The sequence below is a fragment of the Salvelinus alpinus genome, chromosome 13 (genome assembly GCF_045679555.1).
Source record: "Salvelinus alpinus chromosome 13, SLU_Salpinus.1, whole genome shotgun sequence".
NCBI lineage: Eukaryota > Metazoa > Chordata > Actinopteri > Salmoniformes > Salmonidae > Salvelinus > Salvelinus alpinus.
Window position 1 is genome coordinate 110,694 of NC_092098.1, and position 20,540 is coordinate 131,233.

General features: G+C 45.9%; 1 protein-coding gene across 9 annotated transcripts in view; it reads right to left on the minus strand.

The window, feature by feature from the left end:
• The window catches only part of phldb1a (pleckstrin homology-like domain, family B, member 1a), a 78,822-nt gene that overhangs the window by 19,339 nt on the left and 38,943 nt on the right, over positions 1 to 20,540 (minus strand). For 6 of the 9 annotated variants that reach the window (XM_071337358.1, XM_071337356.1, XM_071337363.1 and 3 more), the window contains 4 exons: positions 11,610 to 11,861; positions 10,094 to 10,270; positions 9,307 to 9,444; positions 8,663 to 8,791 (listed from right to left, as the gene is read on the minus strand). In XM_071337358.1, the coding sequence (XP_071193459.1) occupies positions 8,663 to 8,791; positions 9,307 to 9,444; positions 10,094 to 10,270; positions 11,610 to 11,861 (696 nt within the window). The remainder of the gene's footprint in view (positions 1 to 8,662; positions 8,792 to 9,306; positions 9,445 to 10,093; positions 10,271 to 11,609; positions 11,862 to 20,540) is intronic. The other 3 variants (XM_071337360.1, XM_071337365.1, XM_071337357.1) reach the window with 2 other exon arrangements.

Here is a 20,540-nt window from a genome sequence, read left to right on the forward strand (position 1 = left end):
TCAAAACGTACTCCATGGCTAAATATGTAGCTGCTTCAAGTTGTGTATTTACTGTATTTTATGTATTGCGTTGTCATCAACTCCAATTCAAATGTTAGTCCATTATAGCCTAGTTCGTTAATTAGCCTGCCCATATTTGCAAAATATGTTGAACATGTTTGCAGTCCACATTGTTCTAATTGCATTGCTTCAATATGGAAATGCATTGTTAAACATAGACTATAAAATTTGCACTGATATAGTGGCTAGGTCTACTGTACATTGCAGTCTGACATGCCAAACATACTCAATAAGCAAGATTAAATTCACTAGGCTATTGATAAAGCCTAAAAAGACAGTGTATAATAAAAAATACAAAATAAAAAACTTGTTTTAAATAGGCTATGACTAAATACAGTTACAGGCACCATAAATGCTCCCCATGGGCGAATAATACAGACAAGGCAACTGGATAAAGAGAAAGGCAAATCTAGTGTTTTATAGCCATCATGGAACCATCTTACAGATCATATTTGCTCTTCTCCAGAAATAGCAGATGAAATTGCATTGCATTCGAGCCATAAACCAATAGACAGTGAATCTTTGTAATAAGTTTGGTTTTTAAAACCTCATAGAGCGGAGATCCCGCTAGCGGGATCAAATTCGACAACATCCGGTGAAGTCGGAGTGCGCCAAATTCAAAATACAAAATCGTAATATTAAACATTCATGAAAATACAAGTGTCATACATGATTCTTCAGCTTAGAATCTTGGTAATCGAACTGCGTTGTCAGATTTCAAAAAGGCTTTACGGTGAAAGCATAGCATTCGATTGTCTGAGGACAGCGTCCCACAACATCCTTTTCACACCAGCACAGGCAACACAAAATCTCAAAATAGCGATAAAATAAATCACTTACTTTTGAAGATCTTCCTCTGTTTGCAATCCCAAGGGTCCCAGCTACACAATGAATGGTCATTTTGTTCGATAAAGTCCTTCTTTATATCCCAAAAACGCTGTTTAGTTGGCGCCATTGAATTCAATAATCCAGTCCTTCAACATGCATACCAAAGATTCCAAAAAGATACCAGCAAAGTTCGTCCAAACGAGTCAAACAATGTTTTTTATTATTCCTCAGGTTGTCTAGTAACTAAATTAACGATAATATTTCAGACGGAGATTATTATGTTCAATAGCAAAGGAAAAGAACGAAGAGCGTGCGCATGTTCACACTAGCGAAAAGACTACATTTGCCCTGGCACTCAACTTGGAACGACTACAAATACTTCTTCATTTTTCAAAAAAACAAGCTTAAAACCTTGTATAAAGACTGACTGTTGACATCTAGTGGAAGCCATAGTAACTGCAATCTGGGAGGTGGAAATTAGATCTTTCAATAGCATTGCATTGGAAGTCATTGTGAGCTCAAAAAAAAATTCTGGATCAATTTTCCTCGGGTTTTTGCCCGCTATATCAGTATTGTTATACTCACTGACATTATTGTAACATTTTTAGAAACATCAGAGTGTTTTCTATCCAATTCTACCAATTATATGCATATCCTAGCTTCTGGGCCTGAGTAACAGGCAGTTTACTTTGGGCACGTCAGGCAGGCGGAAATTCAGGAAACTAGCCTTACTCGCAGAGAGGTTAATGAAATTTACATTTACATTTAAGTCATTTAGCAGACGCTCTTATCCAGAGCGACTTACAAGTTGGGAAATGAAACAAAAAACAATCTGTTTTTAAAACCAACAACAATATTTCTAAATAGGATAGGGTCAGAAGCATGGTATCATATATTGATTCTCTCGTTACATGGCACTGCGTGCACACGTAGGCCTAATGTCTTTATGCATTCATTCGCACGTCTATACAAAATACTAGTCAGTTGTATCCTTGCCCATATGCAAGGCAGATTTTCACAGAAAACTGTCATTGATATAACATTATAGGATGACTGCATAGGGGCGTGTCTTTGGTAATCGGACGAGGGGCACTCTTTGAAAACACTAATTTGGTGTGTGCTTACATTTGTCCTATTTCACACATGTACACGTGTGTATGTACAGTATACGCATGTGTAAGTTGGAAATGTGTTGTTTGCGTATCCCATGTTCCCTGAGATACCCTCGGAGAATGGGGTCACGGCAAGAGTCTGCCATTATCAACGGCTGCCCTTGAACAATAAGGGTTAAGTGACTTACTCAAGGGCACAGCGGCAAATTTTCCACAATGTCGGCTCTGGGATTCAAACTAGCAACTTTTCTGTTACTGGCCCAACGCTCTAACCGCTAGGCTACCTGCTGCCCTAAATGGGGATGGATAGCCTACTTGAACAAGCAGGTATGTGAATTGTGAATAATGAGGGCAAAAACCTTTCAAAGCACTCTAAGTACAGTCGTGGCCAAAAGTTTTGAGAATGACACAAATATTAATTTTCACAAAGTCTGCTGCCTCAGTTTGTATGATGGCAATTTGCATATACTCCAGAACGTTATGAAGAGTGATCAGATGAATTGCAATTAATTGCAATTAATTGAATCCCCCAAAAAAACATTTCCACTGCATTTCAGCCCTGCCACAAAAGGACCAGCTGACATCATGTCAGTGATTCTCTCGTTAATACAGGTGTGAGTGTTGACGAGGACACGGCTGGAGATCACTCTGTCATGCTGATTGAGTTTGAATAAGAGACTAGAAGCTTCAAAATTCCTCTGTCAACCATGGTTATCTGCAAGGAAACATGTGCCGTCATCATTGCTTTGCACAAAAAGGGCTTCACAGGCAAGGATATTGCTGCCAGTAAGATTGCACCTAAATCAACCATTTATCGGATCATCAAGAACTTCAAGGAGAGCGGTTCAATTTTTGCGAAGAAGGCTTCAGGGCGCCCAAGAAAGTCCAACAAGCGCCAGGACCGTCTCCTAAAGTTGATTCAGCTGCGGGATTGGGGCACCACCAGTACAGAGCTTGCTCAGGAATGGCAGCAGGCAGGTGTGAGTGCATCTGCACGCACAGTGAGGCGAAGACTTTTGGAGGATGGCCTGGTGTCAAGAAGGGCAGCAAAGAAGCCACTTCTCTCCATGAAAAACATCAGGGACAGACTGATATTCTGCAAAAGGTACAGGGATTGGACTGCTGAGGACTGGGGTAAAGTCATTTTCTCTGATGAATCCCCTTTCCGATTGTTTGGGGCATCTGGAAAAAAGCTTGTCCGAGAAGACAAGGTGAGTGCTACCATCAGTCCTGTGTCATGCCAACAGTAAAGCATCCTGAGACCATTCATGTGTGGGGTTTCTTCTCAGCCAAGGGAGTGGGCTCACTCACAAATTTGCCTAAGAACACAGCCATGAATAAAGAATGGTACCAACACATCCTCCGAGAGCAACTTCTCCCAACCATCCAGGAACAGTTTGGTGACAAACAATGCCTTTTCCAGCATGATGGAGCACCTTGCCATAAGGCAAAAGTGATAACTAAGTGGCTCGGGGAACAAAACATCGATATTTTGGGTCCATGGCTGTCACGTTCCTGACCTGTTTTCTGTTAGTTTTTATGTGTTAGCTGGTCAGGACGTGAGTTTGGGTGGGCAGTCTATGTTTTCTGTTTCTATGTTGGTTAATGGGTACCTAATATGGTTCTCAATTAGAGGCAGGTGGTTTTCATCTCCTCTGATTGAGAATCATATTAAGGTAGGTGTTTTCACTTTGTTTGTCGTTGGTGGTTGTCTCCTGTGTCTGTGTCTATGTTGAACGTTTGTAGCCTGTGTGTGTGTGCACAACGTTTATAGCTTCACGGTCGGTCGTTTGTTTAGTTTGTGTATAGTGTTCGTTTCATGTTTTCTCTCTTTTGAATAAAAGAAGATGTTCTTTTCACGCGCTGCGCCTTGGTCCTCTCTCTCTTCAGTAGACGATCGTGACAGAATTACCCACCAATCCAGAACCAAGCAGCGCAAGTTCGAGCAGCGGCCAAGGGATCAGGACTCATGGACTTGGGAGGAAGTATTAGAGGGAAAAGGACACTGGGCGCACATTGGGGAATATCGCCGCGCTCGTGAGGAGATGGAGGCAGCGAGAGCCCAACACCGGTGGTATGAGGAGGCAGCAAGGAGACGTGGCTGGAAGCCCGAGAAGAAACCCCAAAAATTTCTTGGGGGGGGGCTAAGAGGTAGTGGGCCAAGGGCAGGTAGGAGACCTGCGCCCACTTCCCAGGCTAACCGTGGAGAGCGGGAGTACGGGCAGACACCATGTTACGCAGTAGAGCGCACGGTGTCTCCTGTACGTGTGCATAGCCCGGTGCGGGTTATTCCACCTCCCCGCACTGGTAGGGCTAGATTGGGCATTGAGCCAGGTGTCATGAGGCCGGCTCAACGCGTCTGGTCTCCAGTGCGTCTTCTCGGGCCGGCATTCATGGCACCAGCCTTACGCATGGTGTCCCCGGTTCGCCTACATAGCCCGGTGCGGGTTATTCCACCTCCCCGCACTGGTCGGGCGACGGGGAGTATTCAGCCAGGTAAGGTTGGGCAGGCTCAATGCTCAAGGGAGCCAGTACGCCTGCACGGTCCGGTATTTCCGGCGCCACCTCCCCGCCCCAGCCCAGTACCACCAGTGCCTACACCACGCACCAGGCTTCCAGTGCGTTTCCAGAGCCCTGTTCCTCCTCCACGCACTCTCCCTATGGTGCGTGTCTCCAGCCCAGTGCCTCCAGTTCCGGCACCACGCACTAAGCCACCTGTGCGTCTCCAGAGCCCTGTACACACTGTTCCTTCTCCCCGTACTCGTCCTGAGGTGCGTGCCCTCAGCCCGGTGCCACCAGTGCCGGTACCACGCACCAGGCAAATAGTACGCTTTGAGAGTCCAGTGTGCCCTGTCCCTGCTCCCCGCACTAGCATGAAGGTGCGTGTCCTTAGCCCGGTGCCTCCAGTTCCGGCACCACGCACCAGGTCTACAGTGCGCCTTATCCGGCCAGAGCAATCCGTCTCCCCAGCGCCATCTGAGCCATCCGTCTCCTCAGCGCCATCTGAGCCATCCGTCTCCCTAGCGCCATCTGAGCCATCCGTCTCCCCAGCGCCATCTGAGCCATCCGTCTCCCCAGCGCCATCTGAGCCATCCGTCTCCCCAGCGCCATCTGAGCCATCCGTCTCCCCAGCGCCATCTGAGCCATCCGTCTCCCCAGCGCCATCTGAGCCATCCGTCTGCCCAGTGCCGTCTGAGCCATCCGTCTGTCCCGAGCCATTAGAGCCGCCCGTCTGTCCCGAGCCGTCAGAGCCGGTAGTCAGTCAGGAGCCGCTAGAGCCATTCGTCAGACAGGATCTGCCAGAGCCGCCAACCAGACAGGATCTGCCAGAGCCGCCAACCAGACAGGATCTGCCAGAGCCGCCAACCAGACAGGATCTGCCAGAGCCGCCAACCAGACAGGATCTGCCAGAGCCGCCAACCAGACAGGATCTGCCAGAGCCGCCAACCAGACAGGATCTGCCAGAGCCGCCAACCAGACAGGATCTGCCAGAGCCGCCAACCAGACAGGATCTTCCAGAGCCACCAACCAGACAGGATCTGCCAGAGCCGCCAGTGAGCCATGAGCGTCCAGAACCGCCAGTGAGCCATGAGCGTCCAGAACCGCCAGCGAGCCATGAGCGTCCAGAGCCGTCAGCCAGCCATGAGCGTCCAGAGCCGTCAGCCAGCCATGAGCGTCCAGAGCCGTCAGCCAGCCATGAGCGTCCAGAGCCGTCAGCCAGCCATGAGCGTCCAGAGCCGTCAGCCAGCCATGAGCGTCCAGAGCCGTCAGCCAGCCATGAGCGTCCAGAGCCGTCAGCCAGCCATGAGCGTCCAGAGCCGTCAGCCAGCCATGAGCGTCCAGAGCCGTCAGCCAGCCATGAGCGTCCAGAGCCGTCAGCCAGCCATGAGCGTCCAGAGCCGTCAGCCAGCCCAGAGCTGCTATGTATCCAGAACTGCCCCTCAGTCCAGAGCTGTCTCTCTGTCCGGAGCTGCCCTTCAGTCCGGAGTTGCCCCTCTAGCCTGAGCTACCTCTCTATCCTGAGCTACCTCTCTATCGTGAGCTACCTCTCTATCGTGAGCTACCTCTCTATCCTGACCTACCTCTCTGTCCTGACCTACCTCTCTGTCCTGAGCTACCTTGTCCCGGAGCTGTCCCTTATCTTGGTGTTGCCCCTTATATTAGGTGGGTGGAGAAAGAGGGTGGTCATTCTAAGGGGGAGACGTAAGCTGGGATTGACTATGGTGGGGTGGGGACCTCGCCCAGAGCCTGAGCCACCACCGTGGTCAGATGCCCACCCAGACCCTCCCCTAGACTTTTGGTGGTGCGTTCGGAGTACGCACCTTGAGGGGGGGGTTATGTCACGTTCCTGACCTTTTTCTGTTAGTTTTTATGTGTTAGCTGGTCAGGACGTGAGTTTGGGTGGGCAGTCTATGTTTTCTGTTTCTATGTTGGTTAATGGGTACCTAATATGGTTCTCAATTAGAGGCAGGTGGTTTTCATCTCCTCTGATTGAGAATCATATTAAGGTAGGTGTTTTCACTTTGTTTGTCGTGGGTGGTTGTCTCCTGTGTCTGTGTCTATGTTGAACGTTTGTAGCCTGTGTGTGTGTGCACAACGTTTATAGCTTCACGGTCGGTCGTTTGTTTAGTTTGTGTATAGTGTTCGTTTCATGTTTTCTCTCTTTTGAATAAAAGAAGATGTTATTTTCACGCGCTGCGCCTTGGTCCTCTCTCTCTTCAGTAGACGATCGTGACAATGGCCAGGAAACTCCCCAGACCTTAATCCCATTGAGAACTTGTGGTCAATCCTCAAGAGGCGGGTGGACAAACAAAAACCCACAAATTCTGACCAACTCCAAGCATTGATTATGCAAGAATGGGCAGCCATCAGTCAGGTGTGGACCAGAAGTTAATTGACAGCATGCCAGGGCGGATTGCAGAGGTCTTGAAAAAGAAGGGTCAACACTGCAAATATTGACTCTTTGCATCAACTTCATGTAATTGTCAATAAAAGCCTTTGACACGTATGAAATGCTTGTAATTATACTTCAGTATTCCATAGTAACATCTGACAAAAATATCTAAAGACACTGAAGCAGCAAACTTTGTGGAAATTAATATTTGTGTCATTCTCAAAAATTTTGGCCACGACTGTAGACCATTTAACACCCCTTTATTCATAAGCTACTTTTGGCTAATGGCAAGGATAAAAAGACGCACCTATGTGATGCTGCTAAACCAGCCTTGATTAAGGGGAGGCTTGGCTTTTAATCAAATAAAATAAAAAAATAAAAAATATGTTTCTAAATACGAGATTCACCGGCACAAAAGGTACATCTCACCTTCCATGGGCACTGTGCGTCATGGCTGAATGGCTGCGCTTCCGCTCTCAAAATCCATGCCATTATACACTGCGCAACCGTTAAGACCTGGTCTTAAAACTTACCATTAGCACTGCATGAACTTTACACTGTTGTGCTTGGACACACCTCAAAGGACACACCTCAAATAATGCCACCCCTCCCACCTCAAGTGCAAGTGAGCTTATGTTAGACAGATAAATTGCCGAACCTGGCATTGGGCTGGAAAATGCCAGTGCGCCAATTTTTATATGCCGAAATTGCAAACTAACGTGCGTTTGACACAGCCAAAAATAGAGCCCCTCGTCTTCCAGTTCTAGCGTTCAATTTCTAGTGTTCAAGTTCCAGTGTTCAAGTTCCAGTGTTCAAGTTCCAGTGTTCAAGTTCCAGTGTTCAAGTTCCAGTGTTCAAGTTCCAGTGTTTCTAGTTCCAGTGTTCAAGTTCCAGTGTTCAAGTTCCAGTGTTCAAGTTCCAGTGTTCAAGTTCCAGTGTTCAAGTTCCAGTGTTCAAGTTCCAGTGTTCAAGTTCCAGTGTTCAAGTTCCAGTGTTTCTAGTTCCAGTGTTTCTAGTTCCAGTGTTTCTAGTTCCAGTGTTTCTAGCTCTAGGGTTTCTAGCTCTAGTGTTTCTAGCTCTAGTGTTCTAGTTCTAGTGTTCTAGTTCTAGTGATCTAGTTCCAGTGATCTAGTTCCAGTAATCTAGTTCCAGTAATCTAGTTCCAGTAATCTAGTTCCAGTAATCTAGTTCCAGTAATCTAGTTCCAGTAATCTAGTTCCAGTAATCTAGTTCCAGTAATCTAGTTCCAGTAATCTAGTTCCAGTGTTCAAGTTCTAGTGTTCTAGTTCTAGTGTTCTAGTTCTAGTGATCTAGTTCTAGTGATCTAGTTCCAGTGATCTAGTTCCAGTGATCTAGTTCCAGTGTTCAAGTTCTAGTGATCTAGTTCTAGTGTTCTAGTTCTAGTGATCTAGTTCCAGTGATCTAGTTCCAGTGATCTAGTTCCAGTGATCTAGTTCTAGTGATCTAGTTCTAGTGATCTAGTTCTAGTGATCTAGTTCTAGTGTTCTAGTTCTAGTGATCTAGTTCTAGTGTTCTAGTTCTAGTGTTCTAGTTCTAGTGTTCTAGTTCTAGTGATCTAGTTCTAGTGATCTAGTTCTAGTGTTCTAGTTCTAGTGTTCTAGTTCTAGTGATCTAGTTCTAGTGATCTAGTTCTAGTGATCTAGTTCTAGTGATCTAGTTCTAGTGTTCTAGTTCTAGTGATCTAGTTCTAGTGTTCTAGTTCTAGTGATCTAGTTCTAGTGGACTAGGGTGTGTGAAGAGCACTGACCCTCCGTAGCTGCTCCTGTAACTGTTCCCTCAGAGATTCAGGACAGTTATGAACCTGGCTCTTCAGCTCACTGTACCCCTCATGAAGTCTCTCCAGCAGCTGCCGCTCAGCAGACACATTAGCCCTCCCCTAGAACACAAACCACATACACACACCGTACACACACCGTACACCCACCGTACACAAACCACATACACACACCATACACACACCGTACACACACCGTACACCCACCGTACACACACACCGTACACCCACCGTACACACACACCGTACACACACACCGTACACACACGCACACACACACACACATCATCCCAGGGAGAAACAAAACACACGGCTCAAAACCACGCCATGCAGCCAAGCAGCTTTAAAGAGAGGTCAAAGGCAGTAGGTGAGTGACGGGGTAGGAATATTAGTGTGTCGGGGGTTAAGGTTGCAAGGCTTCAAGCATCTTTTTGAGTCAAAAGGGAAAAAATAAGCTGAAAAGTGTGTAGCTATCAGTACTCAACCCACTTGGCCATATAAATTAAGGTTGATCATTGATACAGAGCTTTGATGTACAACTACTAGAACAAGTTCTATGCACACTTGCATGCGTGCACGTGTAGGTAGCTGTGTGATCTGTTACTAGACGGTCCTACCTTGTCTTTCTCCCTCTGGGTGGCCCTGTCCAGCTGGCTGAGTTTAGACTGGAGCTGAGAGATGATCTCTGTCTCTGCCTCGACCTGCTCCTGCTCAGCCTGCCTCTCCCCCTGCAGCAGAGCCCTCTCCATCTCCGCCTAGGAGGGACAGACAGGCAAACAAGACAACAGTGCTTAGTTTACAGTAACTCGGCCTAGTCTCCCAAAGAGCAAGTAGAAGCACAGCGACAAGAAACCTGGAGAGGAACCAGACTCTAAAGTCCATCCTTAGCTGGCTGTATCAGGTAGAAGTTACTGTTTATCCTATAATAATATAATTTGGGGGGTGCTTATATTTTTCCTGTTACACACAAGTGACTTTCCTAATTAAATAAAGTTAAATATATACAGTATATATATAAAGTTTGTAATAGAAAAGTGTTTTTTTATCATATCCCAACTCCCTCTGAGACACCCGCAGGAAATGGGGTCACGGCCAGGGTCACCATTGTATAGCGCCCCTGGAGCAATTAAGGTTAAGCGCCTTGCTCAAAGGGCACAGCGACATAATTTTTTTATTTTTTATTGTTGGCTCCGGAATTTTTAATTGTTTGGTTACCGACTCACAACGCTCTAACCTCAAGGCTACCTGCCGCAAAGTTAACATGTAGTTTTGATTAAGTTGGTGGCAGCTCAGTTGCCACGAGTTTAAGTGTTACAAAGCACTTTATTTTAACAGTGCACTTACAACTGAAGAGTAGTGCAGTGCTTATGGGAAATGGACAAGGGTTGCTGTTTGTTAACCTACCTCCTGTCTGGACTCCTGTAGCTGCTGCTCCAGCTCTGTGACTCTGTGTTTCAGCTTATCCACCCTGGACAGAACCCTGGTCCTCTCCTCCTCCAGGTACTGCTGCTCCTGACGCCCAGACACACCTGATCCTGATCCTAACCCTGACACACCCACACCTAACCCTGAGTCTTCCTGCTGGATAAAGCACACATGCACCAATGTGAGTACTTACATAATAAAAGAGAACATTCAGAGAACACTGAGCCGCCGACATGGGCCCACGCCGCTCACGGGGACTGTGTGCTCCTGATCGCCGTGGCCGACGTGAGTAAGAATTTTAAGTGTGTTAACCACTCGCAAGACTGCATCCCAAGCCGCACCCTTAGAGCATGTGCCAACCAGCTGGCTGGATTGTTTACGGACATGTTCAATCTCTCCCTATCCCAGTCTGTTGTCCCCACTTACTTCAAAATGTCCACCATTGTTCCTGCACCCAAGTTAACTGAGCTAAGTGACTATCGCCTCGTAGCAGTCACTTATGTCATCACAAAGTGCTTTGATAGGCTAGTTAAGGATAATATCACCTCCACCTTACCCGACACCCTAAACCCACTACAATTTCCATACCGCCCCAACAGATAAACAGATGACGTAATCGCCATTGCACTGCACACTGCAATATCCCACCTGGAAGAAGGATTACCAATGTAAGAATGCTGTTCATTGACTACAGCTCACCCTTCAACACCATAGTGCCCTCCAAGCTCATCACCAAGCCTTGGGCCCTGGGTCTGAAACCCTTCCTGTGCAACTGGGTCTTAGACTTTCTGATGGGCCAACCCCAGGTGGTGAAGTTAGGCAACAACACCTCTGCCACACTGATCCTCAACACGGGGGGTCCCACACGGGTGTGTGCTCAGCCCCCTCCTGTACTCCCTGTTCACCCATGACTGTGTGGCCACGCACGTCTTCAACTCAATCATTAAGTTTGCTGACGACACAAAGTGGTAGGCCTTACAACAACGACAAGACAGCCTACAGGAAGGAGGTGAGAGTCCTGGCGGCGTGGTACCAGGAATATGACCTCTCCCTCAACGTCAACAAAATGAAGGTGCTGATCGTGGACTACAGGACACAGTAGAGAGAGCACGTTGGTGTGAAGGGATCCACAACGACAGAGCCGCAGTGGAGAGGGTCAAAAGCTTCAAGTCCATCGGCGTGCACATCACTGAGGGCCTGAAATGGTCCCTTCACACCGACAGTGTGGCGAAGAAGGTGCAACAACGCCTCTTCAACTTCAGGAGGCTGAAGAAATTCTACTTGGCCCCTAAGACCCTCACAAACTTCTACAGATGCACCGTCGAGAGCATCCTGTAGGGCTGTATTACCACATGGTACGGCAATTGGCAATTGCACCGTCCGAGAATGAGTGTGTGCGTGTGTTTGACTGCTTGAGCATGCATGTGTGCTTGTGTGTGCGAGTGCCTGCGTCGCGTGTGCGTGTTTGTTTGTGCGTGCGTGTGTTTTTTCTCACCTCCTGGTGAGTGCTCTCTGTGCTGCTGGACTCCTCTCTCTGGTTCTCCTCGTCACTCTCTCTCTGCCTCTGAGTCATTCCTCCTCGCTGAGTCGCCCCACCACCTGTCTCTGTACAGGGTCTCTCTCTAGCGCCCCCCTCCCCTGGTCCAGGGAAGTGCCCTGTTGTACTCCCTGTCTCACCACCCAGACACTGGGGCGAGTTGGTGTACTCCGCACACAGGCTAAGGATGGTCTCCAATCTCTGTCGCTCCTACACACACATCCACACGCACACACAGAGCAAAGGGTTAAGAAGGCCTACACACCACACAATGACACAGCTCAGATTTCCCCTAAAATTGTCCTTGTTTGACATTGTCCCGTCCAGGCAGCTGTCTCCGAGCCATCGGCTGTTCCTATTGGCTGACTGTAACCAGACACCAGAAGTGACGGAGCAGGCATGAGCATAACTGTCCCTCTACAGGGGTCCTCTAGCCATCATGCCAGACTCATACTGTATAGGCTAGGTCTGTATTTTTGCTATAGAACAGGGAAAGTGTTCAACTTTCTCTCAGGCCCCACCCAGGCTAGAGCTTTCTTCTTCTAATACACATATATTTTAGACTTCCATAGAGCACCATTTCTAGCTGCTTGACCACCTCTTAGGAAACAGATATGTTGAGAGCCCCTAAGCCAAACCTAACTAATGTTAACTCACATATACACCAACCAAATAAAGGTGTAAACCAATGCACCTACTTCCAGTACAAATATACAGATACGCACACACTCAATATACACACACACACACACACACACACACACACACACACACACACACACACACACACACACACACACACACACACACACACACACACACACACACACACACACACACACACACACACACACACACACACACAGACCAAACGATGCTGCCATCATTCCCTGCTGCTACCCATTTTGTGACCCCCATCAGTGTCTTCAGCCGACCTTTCACCTCTGACCTCACCATCTGCTGCAGTCATTTACCCTCCCATGTATCTCCACTCTGCCCCACTCCACTGTGTCACCACACACAGTACATATAGTCTGTATAGTTAAACAAACATCACTTTGTTAGGGGGTGCGCTGAGCTCGCTGAAGAAAACGTGGATTAAAATGTTGTGCGTTTACTAGACTGATTAAAGGTATCTAGTCAAGTAATCGTGTGTGCAGGTCCTATTTCATTTCTACCATATACTATATGGCCTCTAGTCTGCCTGTAGAGCAGCCAGGTTGGCAGTACCATTGGAAGGACATGCCGCCCATTACTTCACACCATGCAGGCCAGAGAAGCTAGGCTAAATGGTAATAGTGGCATGAGATGACAGACACCGCAGCTCGCCATGACCTGCAAACAGGTTGATGGAGTCAATGCAATGTATTCACAGACATGTATTGTCACTCTGCATATAACAAATTGAATCATACTGCACCTACAAAGTACAACTCGGTATAGGTACATTTGTAGATGTTACGACAGTGTTACGGTACATTGTTTCGTCAAAACTCTTGGCAAACAGCTAAAATCATATGAACTCATGACCACTGTCGCCCAGACTGAAAAGGGATTTCAAATCAATACAGGCATATTGGAAACGCCAACTCTTGTGAAACGAGGTGTCAGAATCCGCATTTAGAGCCATATACAAAGCTGTGTCTTAAGTCTACAACATGAGCCTCAGCAGAGGGTCAGAACAGGGTACTTAACTGTCTGTCTGTATGTCTGCCTGCCTGCCTGCCCTGCCTGCCTGCCTGCCTGCCTGCCTGCCTGCCTGTCTGCCTGCCTGCCTGCCTGCCTGTCTGTGTAAACAACACTGTGACTGAAACTAAAGAACAAATGTCTCATGCCACCCACCCACTACTGACCCGTGTAGCGTTTGTGAAACCACCAGGGAGGAAATGCACAAGAGAGTGAAGAGAGAAAAGCTTGTGAATGCCCAACTCCAATATACTTAATCTACTCTGTAAGCATCTTCAGACATTCCTTATGGCTTAGCGTGAACACTCAGCCTTTTTGTCAGGATATTACATATTTTGATTGCGTTGCATGGGGTCCGAAAGTCAAATTCCTTACAGCCCACATTCACAACTCCAGATTGCTACTTCTATACGGGTGGATTCAGAGTTTAACAACAGCAACAAGGCTCCCAAATGTTGTTCAGTGGAACAGTGAGAAAGGTAACTGCCAGTTTGTTCTTTGTGTCATTCATTCCAGTCTTGGAAGAAGGAACTGTTAATCCCAAAGTGAATATGATCAAATTAAAAAAGGAGATGTCGGCAGTCAGTCTACCACAGCATGACACAAAGAGAGCAGGCTGAACTGACATCACTATATCTAGTAACAGGTTCAATTAATAACCTACCTAGCACCAGTTAATCCTACTCTAAAAATTCCTCCACGTTTGTCGGTTCAAGGATATGGTACTTGGTTGCCCCCTGATGGTGAGTAACCTAAACTACAAAACAGAAGGAGTTCCAAAGGCAACAACAGTCAAACAGCCAGGGTAGGCCGGGGTAAACCAGGTACAGACACAGCACAAAGGTATGGGCCTCTGATAATGACCTAAATCTACAACGGAAACCAATCTCTATCTATGGCTCTGCTGGAAACGGGATATCTTTGAGTTAGTTAAAACTGTTGAGTGAGCGGACTTGTCTTTCAGACTGGCTCTATTTTCGGCTGTCAAACGCACGTGAGTTTGCCATTTCGCCATGTAAAAACTACCACACGCATTTTCCACCCCTTAAGCCAGTTTCGGCAATTGACCTGTCTAACATCAGCCTGCTTGCGCTGCGAGGGGTGGAAATATTTGAGGAGTGTTTTTTAAATTTATTTAACCCTTTATTTAACTAGGCAAGTCAGTTAAGAACAAACTCTTATTTACAATGACTGCCAGGGAACTCTGGGTTAACTGCCCAGTTAACAGTTTCTTTTTACCTTGTCAGCTCGGGATTTCAATCCAGCAACCTTTCGGTTACCGGCCCAATGCTCTAACCACTAGGCTACCTGCCGCCCCCATTTGTGTCAATGCCGCCCCCATTACAGTCAATGCCGCCCCCATTACAACCTGCCGCCCCCATTACAGTCAAATTGCTGTGGTCTGAGGGTCTTTTTCCATTTTAGCAATTCAATTTCTATGGGCTGCTCTGCCCCTACTCTTTCTGGGAATTAGACCACAGATACACCATGACCCACATTACCTCACTGACAGCACAGGACAGGAGAGAGGACAACATAAAAGCTCTCTCTCTCTCGCTCTGATCCTTTTAGCTTTATTATCTTATCCTTCTCCCTGCGTTTCTCTTTATCTCTCTTACTCATAAAATAACATTAGGAGGATAAGTGTAATCTTGTGTAAAGAATTGGGATATCTGAAGCATGCTAGCAGAAACCTGTAAACTTCCAGTCATTGCGCTAACACTAGTTAGCAATTGCGCTAGTGCTAGTTAGCAACTCCCTTCACACTGAACGTAGAGACATAAAAATGGTATTCCCGAGTTTCTGACTCATTGTCAAAATCCCGAAGTATTCCTTTAAGATCTACTGTAGCCAATTTTTTAAATCATGCTCCGGATCGCATAGAGCAAAACATTTGAAATAGCTTATCTATTTACTACTGTGAAGTAGTTCCAATTAAATGAGAGACGGGACGAATAGTATCCTTGTTGTATCAAATCAAACTTTATTTGTCACATGTGCCGAATACAACGGGTGTAGTAGACCTTACAGTGCCCTTAACCAACACTGCAACCAACACTGTTTTAAGAAAATATACATAAGAAAATATTTACTAAATAAAGTAAAGTAAAAAATAAAATAAAAAAAATTACAAAATAGAATAACAATGATGAAGCTAAACTCAAAAAACTTAAAAAAAGAAATGTCCTCTCACTGTCAAATGCGTTTATTTTCAGCAAACCTGTGTAAATATTTGTATGAACATAACAAGATTCAACAACTGAGACATAAACTGAACAAGTTCCACATACATGTGACTAACAAAAATGGAATAATGTGTCCCTGAACAAAGGGGGGGTCAAAATCAAAAGTAACAGTCAGTACCGGGTGTGGCCACCGGCTGCATTATGTACTGCAGTGCATCTCCTCATGGACTGCACCAGATTTGCCAGTTCTTGCTGTGAGATGTTACCCCACTCTTCCACCAAGGCACCTGCAAGTTTCCAGACATTTCTGGGGGAATGGCCCTAGCCCTCACCCTCTGATCCAACAGGTCCCAGATGTGCTCAATGGGATTGAGATCCGGGCTTTTCGCTGGCCATGGCTGAACACTGACATTCCTGTCTTGCAGGAAATCACGAACAGAACGAGCAGTATGGCTGGTGGCATTGTCATGCTGGAGGGTCATGTTAGGATGAGCCTGCAGGAAGGGTACCACATGAGGAAGGAGGATGTCTTCCCTGTAACGCACAGCATTGAGATTGCTTGCAATAACAACAAGCTCAGTCCAATGATGCGGTGACACACCGCCCCAGACCATGACGGACCCTCCACCTCCAAATCGATCCTGCTCCAGAGTACAGGCCTCATTATAACGCTCATTCCTTCGACGATAAACGCGAATCCGACCATCACCCCTGGTGAGACAAAACCGTGACTCGTCAGGGAAGAGCACTTTTTGCCAGTCCTGTCTGGTCCAGCGACTGTGGGTTTGTGCCCATAGGCGACGTTGTTGCCGGTGATGTCTGGTGAGGACCTGCCTTACAACAAGCCCTCAGTCCTGCCTCGCTCAGCCTATTGCGGACAGTCTGAGCACTGATGGAGGGATTGTGCGTTCCTGGTGTACCTCGGGCAGTTGTTGTTGCCATTCTGTACCTGTCCCGTAGGTGTGATGTTCGGATGTACCGATCCTGTGTAGGTATTGTTACACGTGGTCTGCCACTGCGAGGACGATCAGCTGTCCGTCCAGTCTCCCTGTAACGCTGTCTTAGGCGTCTCACAGTACGGACATTGCAATTTATTGCCCTGGCCACATCTGCAGTCCTCATGCCTCCTTGCAGCATGCCTAAGGCACGTTCACACAGATGAGCAGGAACCCTGGGCATCTTTCTTTTTGGTGTTTTTCAGAGTCAGTAGAAAGGCCTTTTTAGTGTCCTATGTTTTCATAATTGTGACCTTAATTGCCTACCGTCTGTAAGCTGTTAGTGTCTTATCGACCGTTCCATAGGTGTATGTTCATTAATTGTTTATGGTTCATTGAACAAGCATGGGAAACAGTGTGTAAACCCTTTACAATGAAGATCTGTGAAGTTATTTGGATTTTTTGAATTATCTTTGAAAGACAGGGCCGTTTATTTTTCTGCTGAGTTTATATACATGGGGTACCGTTACCGAGTCAATGTGTGGGGGTACAGGTTAGTCGAGGTAATTTGTACATGTAGGTAGGGGTAAAGTGACTATGCATAAATAGTAAACAGCTTGTAAAGCTGAAAAAGCTGGCATTAACATTTCAGCCACAATATATTCAAATCAATAGCTGTCCTATTTTATATTTAATGTTTAATATAATTTATTTATATATTTTTTCTGCTCCTGGGAATGAATAAACAAGGGGGAGAAAATACGCTATTATGCCATTAAATCAAATGATTATTTTTTATAATTTTTTATTTAATGTTTAATATAATTTATTTATATTTTTTTCCGCTCCTGGGAATGAATAAACAAGGGGGAAAAATTACACAATTATGCCCTTAAATCAAATGCTTATTTTTTTATTCTTTCTCTCAGTGTAAAAAAATGTGGGGGGTGTCAGTGCAAATAGTCTGGGTGGCCATTTGATTAATTGTTCAGCAGTCTTATGGCTTGTGGTTAGAAGCTGTTAAGGAGCCGTTTGAACATAGACTTGGCGCTCCAGTACCGCTTGCCGTGCGGTAGCAGAGAACAGTCTATGACTTGGGTGACTGGAGTCTTTGACAATTTTTAGTGCCTTCCTCTGACAACGCCTAATATATGCAGGAGGTCCTGGATAGCAGGAAGCTTGGCCCCAGTGATGTACTAGGCTGTACGCACTACCCTCTGTAGCGTCTTAAGGTCGGATGCCGAACAGTTGCTCTCGATGGTGCAGCTGTATAACTTTTTGAGGATCTGGGGACCCATGCCAAATCTTTTCTGTCTCCTGAGGGGGAAAAGGCAACCCGCTCCACTACAACCCCGTCAATGTGAATCGGGTGTGTTCGGCCCTCCTTTTTCCTGTAGTCCAAGATCATCTCCTTTGTCTTACTCACGTTGAGGGAGAGGTTGTTGTCCTGGCACCACACTGCCAGGTCTCTGACCTAATACCTATAGGCTATCTCATCGTTGTCGGTAATCAGGCTTACCACCTTTGTGTCTTCAGCAACTTAATGATGGTGTTGAAGTCGTGCTTGGCCACACAGTCGTGGGTGAACAGGGAGTACAGGAGGGGACTAAGCACGCACCCCGGAGTGGACCCCGTGTTGAGGATCACACTTCCCTCTGCAACTGGATCATGGACTTCCTGACAAGCTGGCAGCAGGTGGTGAGGATAGGCAACAACACCTCCGCCACGCTGACCCTCAACACGGGGGTCCCTCAGGGGCGTGTGCTTAATCCCCTCGAACTCCCTGTTTACCCACGACTGTGGCCACGCACGACTCCAACACCATCTTCAAGTTTGCTGACAACACAATAGTGGTAGGACTGATAACCAATGGCAATGAGACAGCCTACAGGATTTAGGAACAGATTTTTTACAGATTTATTGAAGTCTCTAACACCATTTTTACAACATTGTATGATGCAAAGATGCCACATTACAAAATAAAATGCATTACTATCGTTTTTTACCATAGAGAATCAGACAAAGATGTGTATACACATTTTGCATATCTAAAAATACAACACGGCTCTTTTAAGGCTCTCCTGGAGGATGGTTGGCCACCCTTAGTAGCCTATAAAATATTGCAATATAACAATTAAAACCAAATACTTTTTATGTCTTTATAAAATAATTCCCTCCAGAGCTTGAAATTAAGGGTGTCCTATCTCCCTGGGAAGATGAAAAATATGTCTACGGTACAAAACAGACTCGAACAGATCTGGGATGGCAGATCCAAAATTCATACAACCACTGCACATAACCCTTTTTTTTATGAGGCTGACCATTTAGCTTGCAATGTTGATAAAGTTGTATTTCTTTATATTATAAGCTCAACAATACGCACATGGCTGTATGCTATCCATGAATGTTCCCAAATGCAATTGTTATGCTTGTTTCAATGGCATGTTTATAAAAACATTTCCATGGTCATATTTTGGCTAAGCTAGGCTATTTTGAAACAAAGTAAGACATGCTTCATAAAATGACATAAAATGTCATAAAAATATTTTCTAATTTCACTAACGGTAAATGATTGCATCTTGTTACTATATTTTCCTTTTTTATGCATAAGGGTGTCATCATATAACCTATTTTCACAAAATACATGCTTGTAATGCAAAGCTTCAACCATCCGATATTGTGTGTACGCATTGTCTAAAGTTTGTGGTAAGTTAAACACTTTCTCATGTCAAGTTCCGTTTTCTTATAAATGCCAACTTTTGCGTGAAAACTGACGCACGCAAGTTTTGGGGTATATTTTGTACGTACGCAAAGTTTATAAATGAGGCCCCTGACACATTCCCTCCCAACTCACAGCTCTGACCTTTCTTCCATACATGCTAACACTCTGCCCCCTCTCTGGCTCTCTCCCATGCTTATTGCAAAATGCTGTCAATAACTGTCCTGTTTGTTCCCAGAGACTTCTTGGCTCCTGAAATAGCGTTCCCCCCCAATCCCCCCCGTGGTCTCATCAGCTGCCATCTGCCAGGAGCATGAACCCAGATCCCTGAGCTACTGGAGTGGTGTGTGTGTGTGTGTTTGCATGGTGACTGAGCCACCCTGCCCCTGGGCTCAGTCAGAGGTGTGTGTCCCAAATGGCACCCTATTCCCAAAAAGTGAGCTACTTTTGACCAGGGCCCATAGAGCTCTGGTCCAAAGTAGTGCACTATATACAGTGGGCTTCAAAATTACTGGCACCCCTGACTGGCAATGCACAAACAATACTTAAAAAAATATAAACAATATAATTATAGAGATAAACTCAAAATACCAACATGTGAGAAATACTGTACTTTACTGTACTTTATACATTTTTCAATGGAACCAACCAAAATCAAACAATTATTTAATACAAAATACATTTCACCAAAATCAAGGTTTCATAATTATTGGCACTCCTCATTTAGTACTTAGTGCAACCATCTCTGGCAAGGATAACAGTCTTTTCCTGTAATATTTGACAAGGTTAAGGACCACATTTGGAGGGATTTTGGACCATTTCTCTATTCAGATCCTTTCAAGATCCTTCACATTTTTGGGTTTGCGCTTATCAACTGCCCTCTTCAACTCAGCCCACAGGTTTTCGATTGGATTGAAGTCCGGCGACTGAGATGGCCATGGCAGAACATTGATTTTGTTGACACAGAACCATTTCTGTGTGGATCTTCAGGTATGTTTGGGGTCATTGTCTTGTTGGAAAGTCCACCTATGGCCAAGTCCCAGCCTTCTGGCAGAGGCAACCTGATTGTCAGCCAAAATTGCATGATACTTGGTGGAATTCATTATGCCATTAATCTTAACCAGTGCCCCTGGACCTCTGGAATTAAAACAGCCCCAAAACATCACTGACCCAACACCATATTTCACTGTGGGTATGAGATGCCTCTCCTTGTAGGCATCTCTGTTTCAACGACAAACATTCCATTGCTGTATCTGACCAAAACGTTCAATTTTGGAGAGCACCTTCTTCTAGTCATAATTGAAATGACGTTTAGGAAACTCCAAGCGCTTGCGTCTGTGTCTTGGGGTCAGAAAGGGCTTTC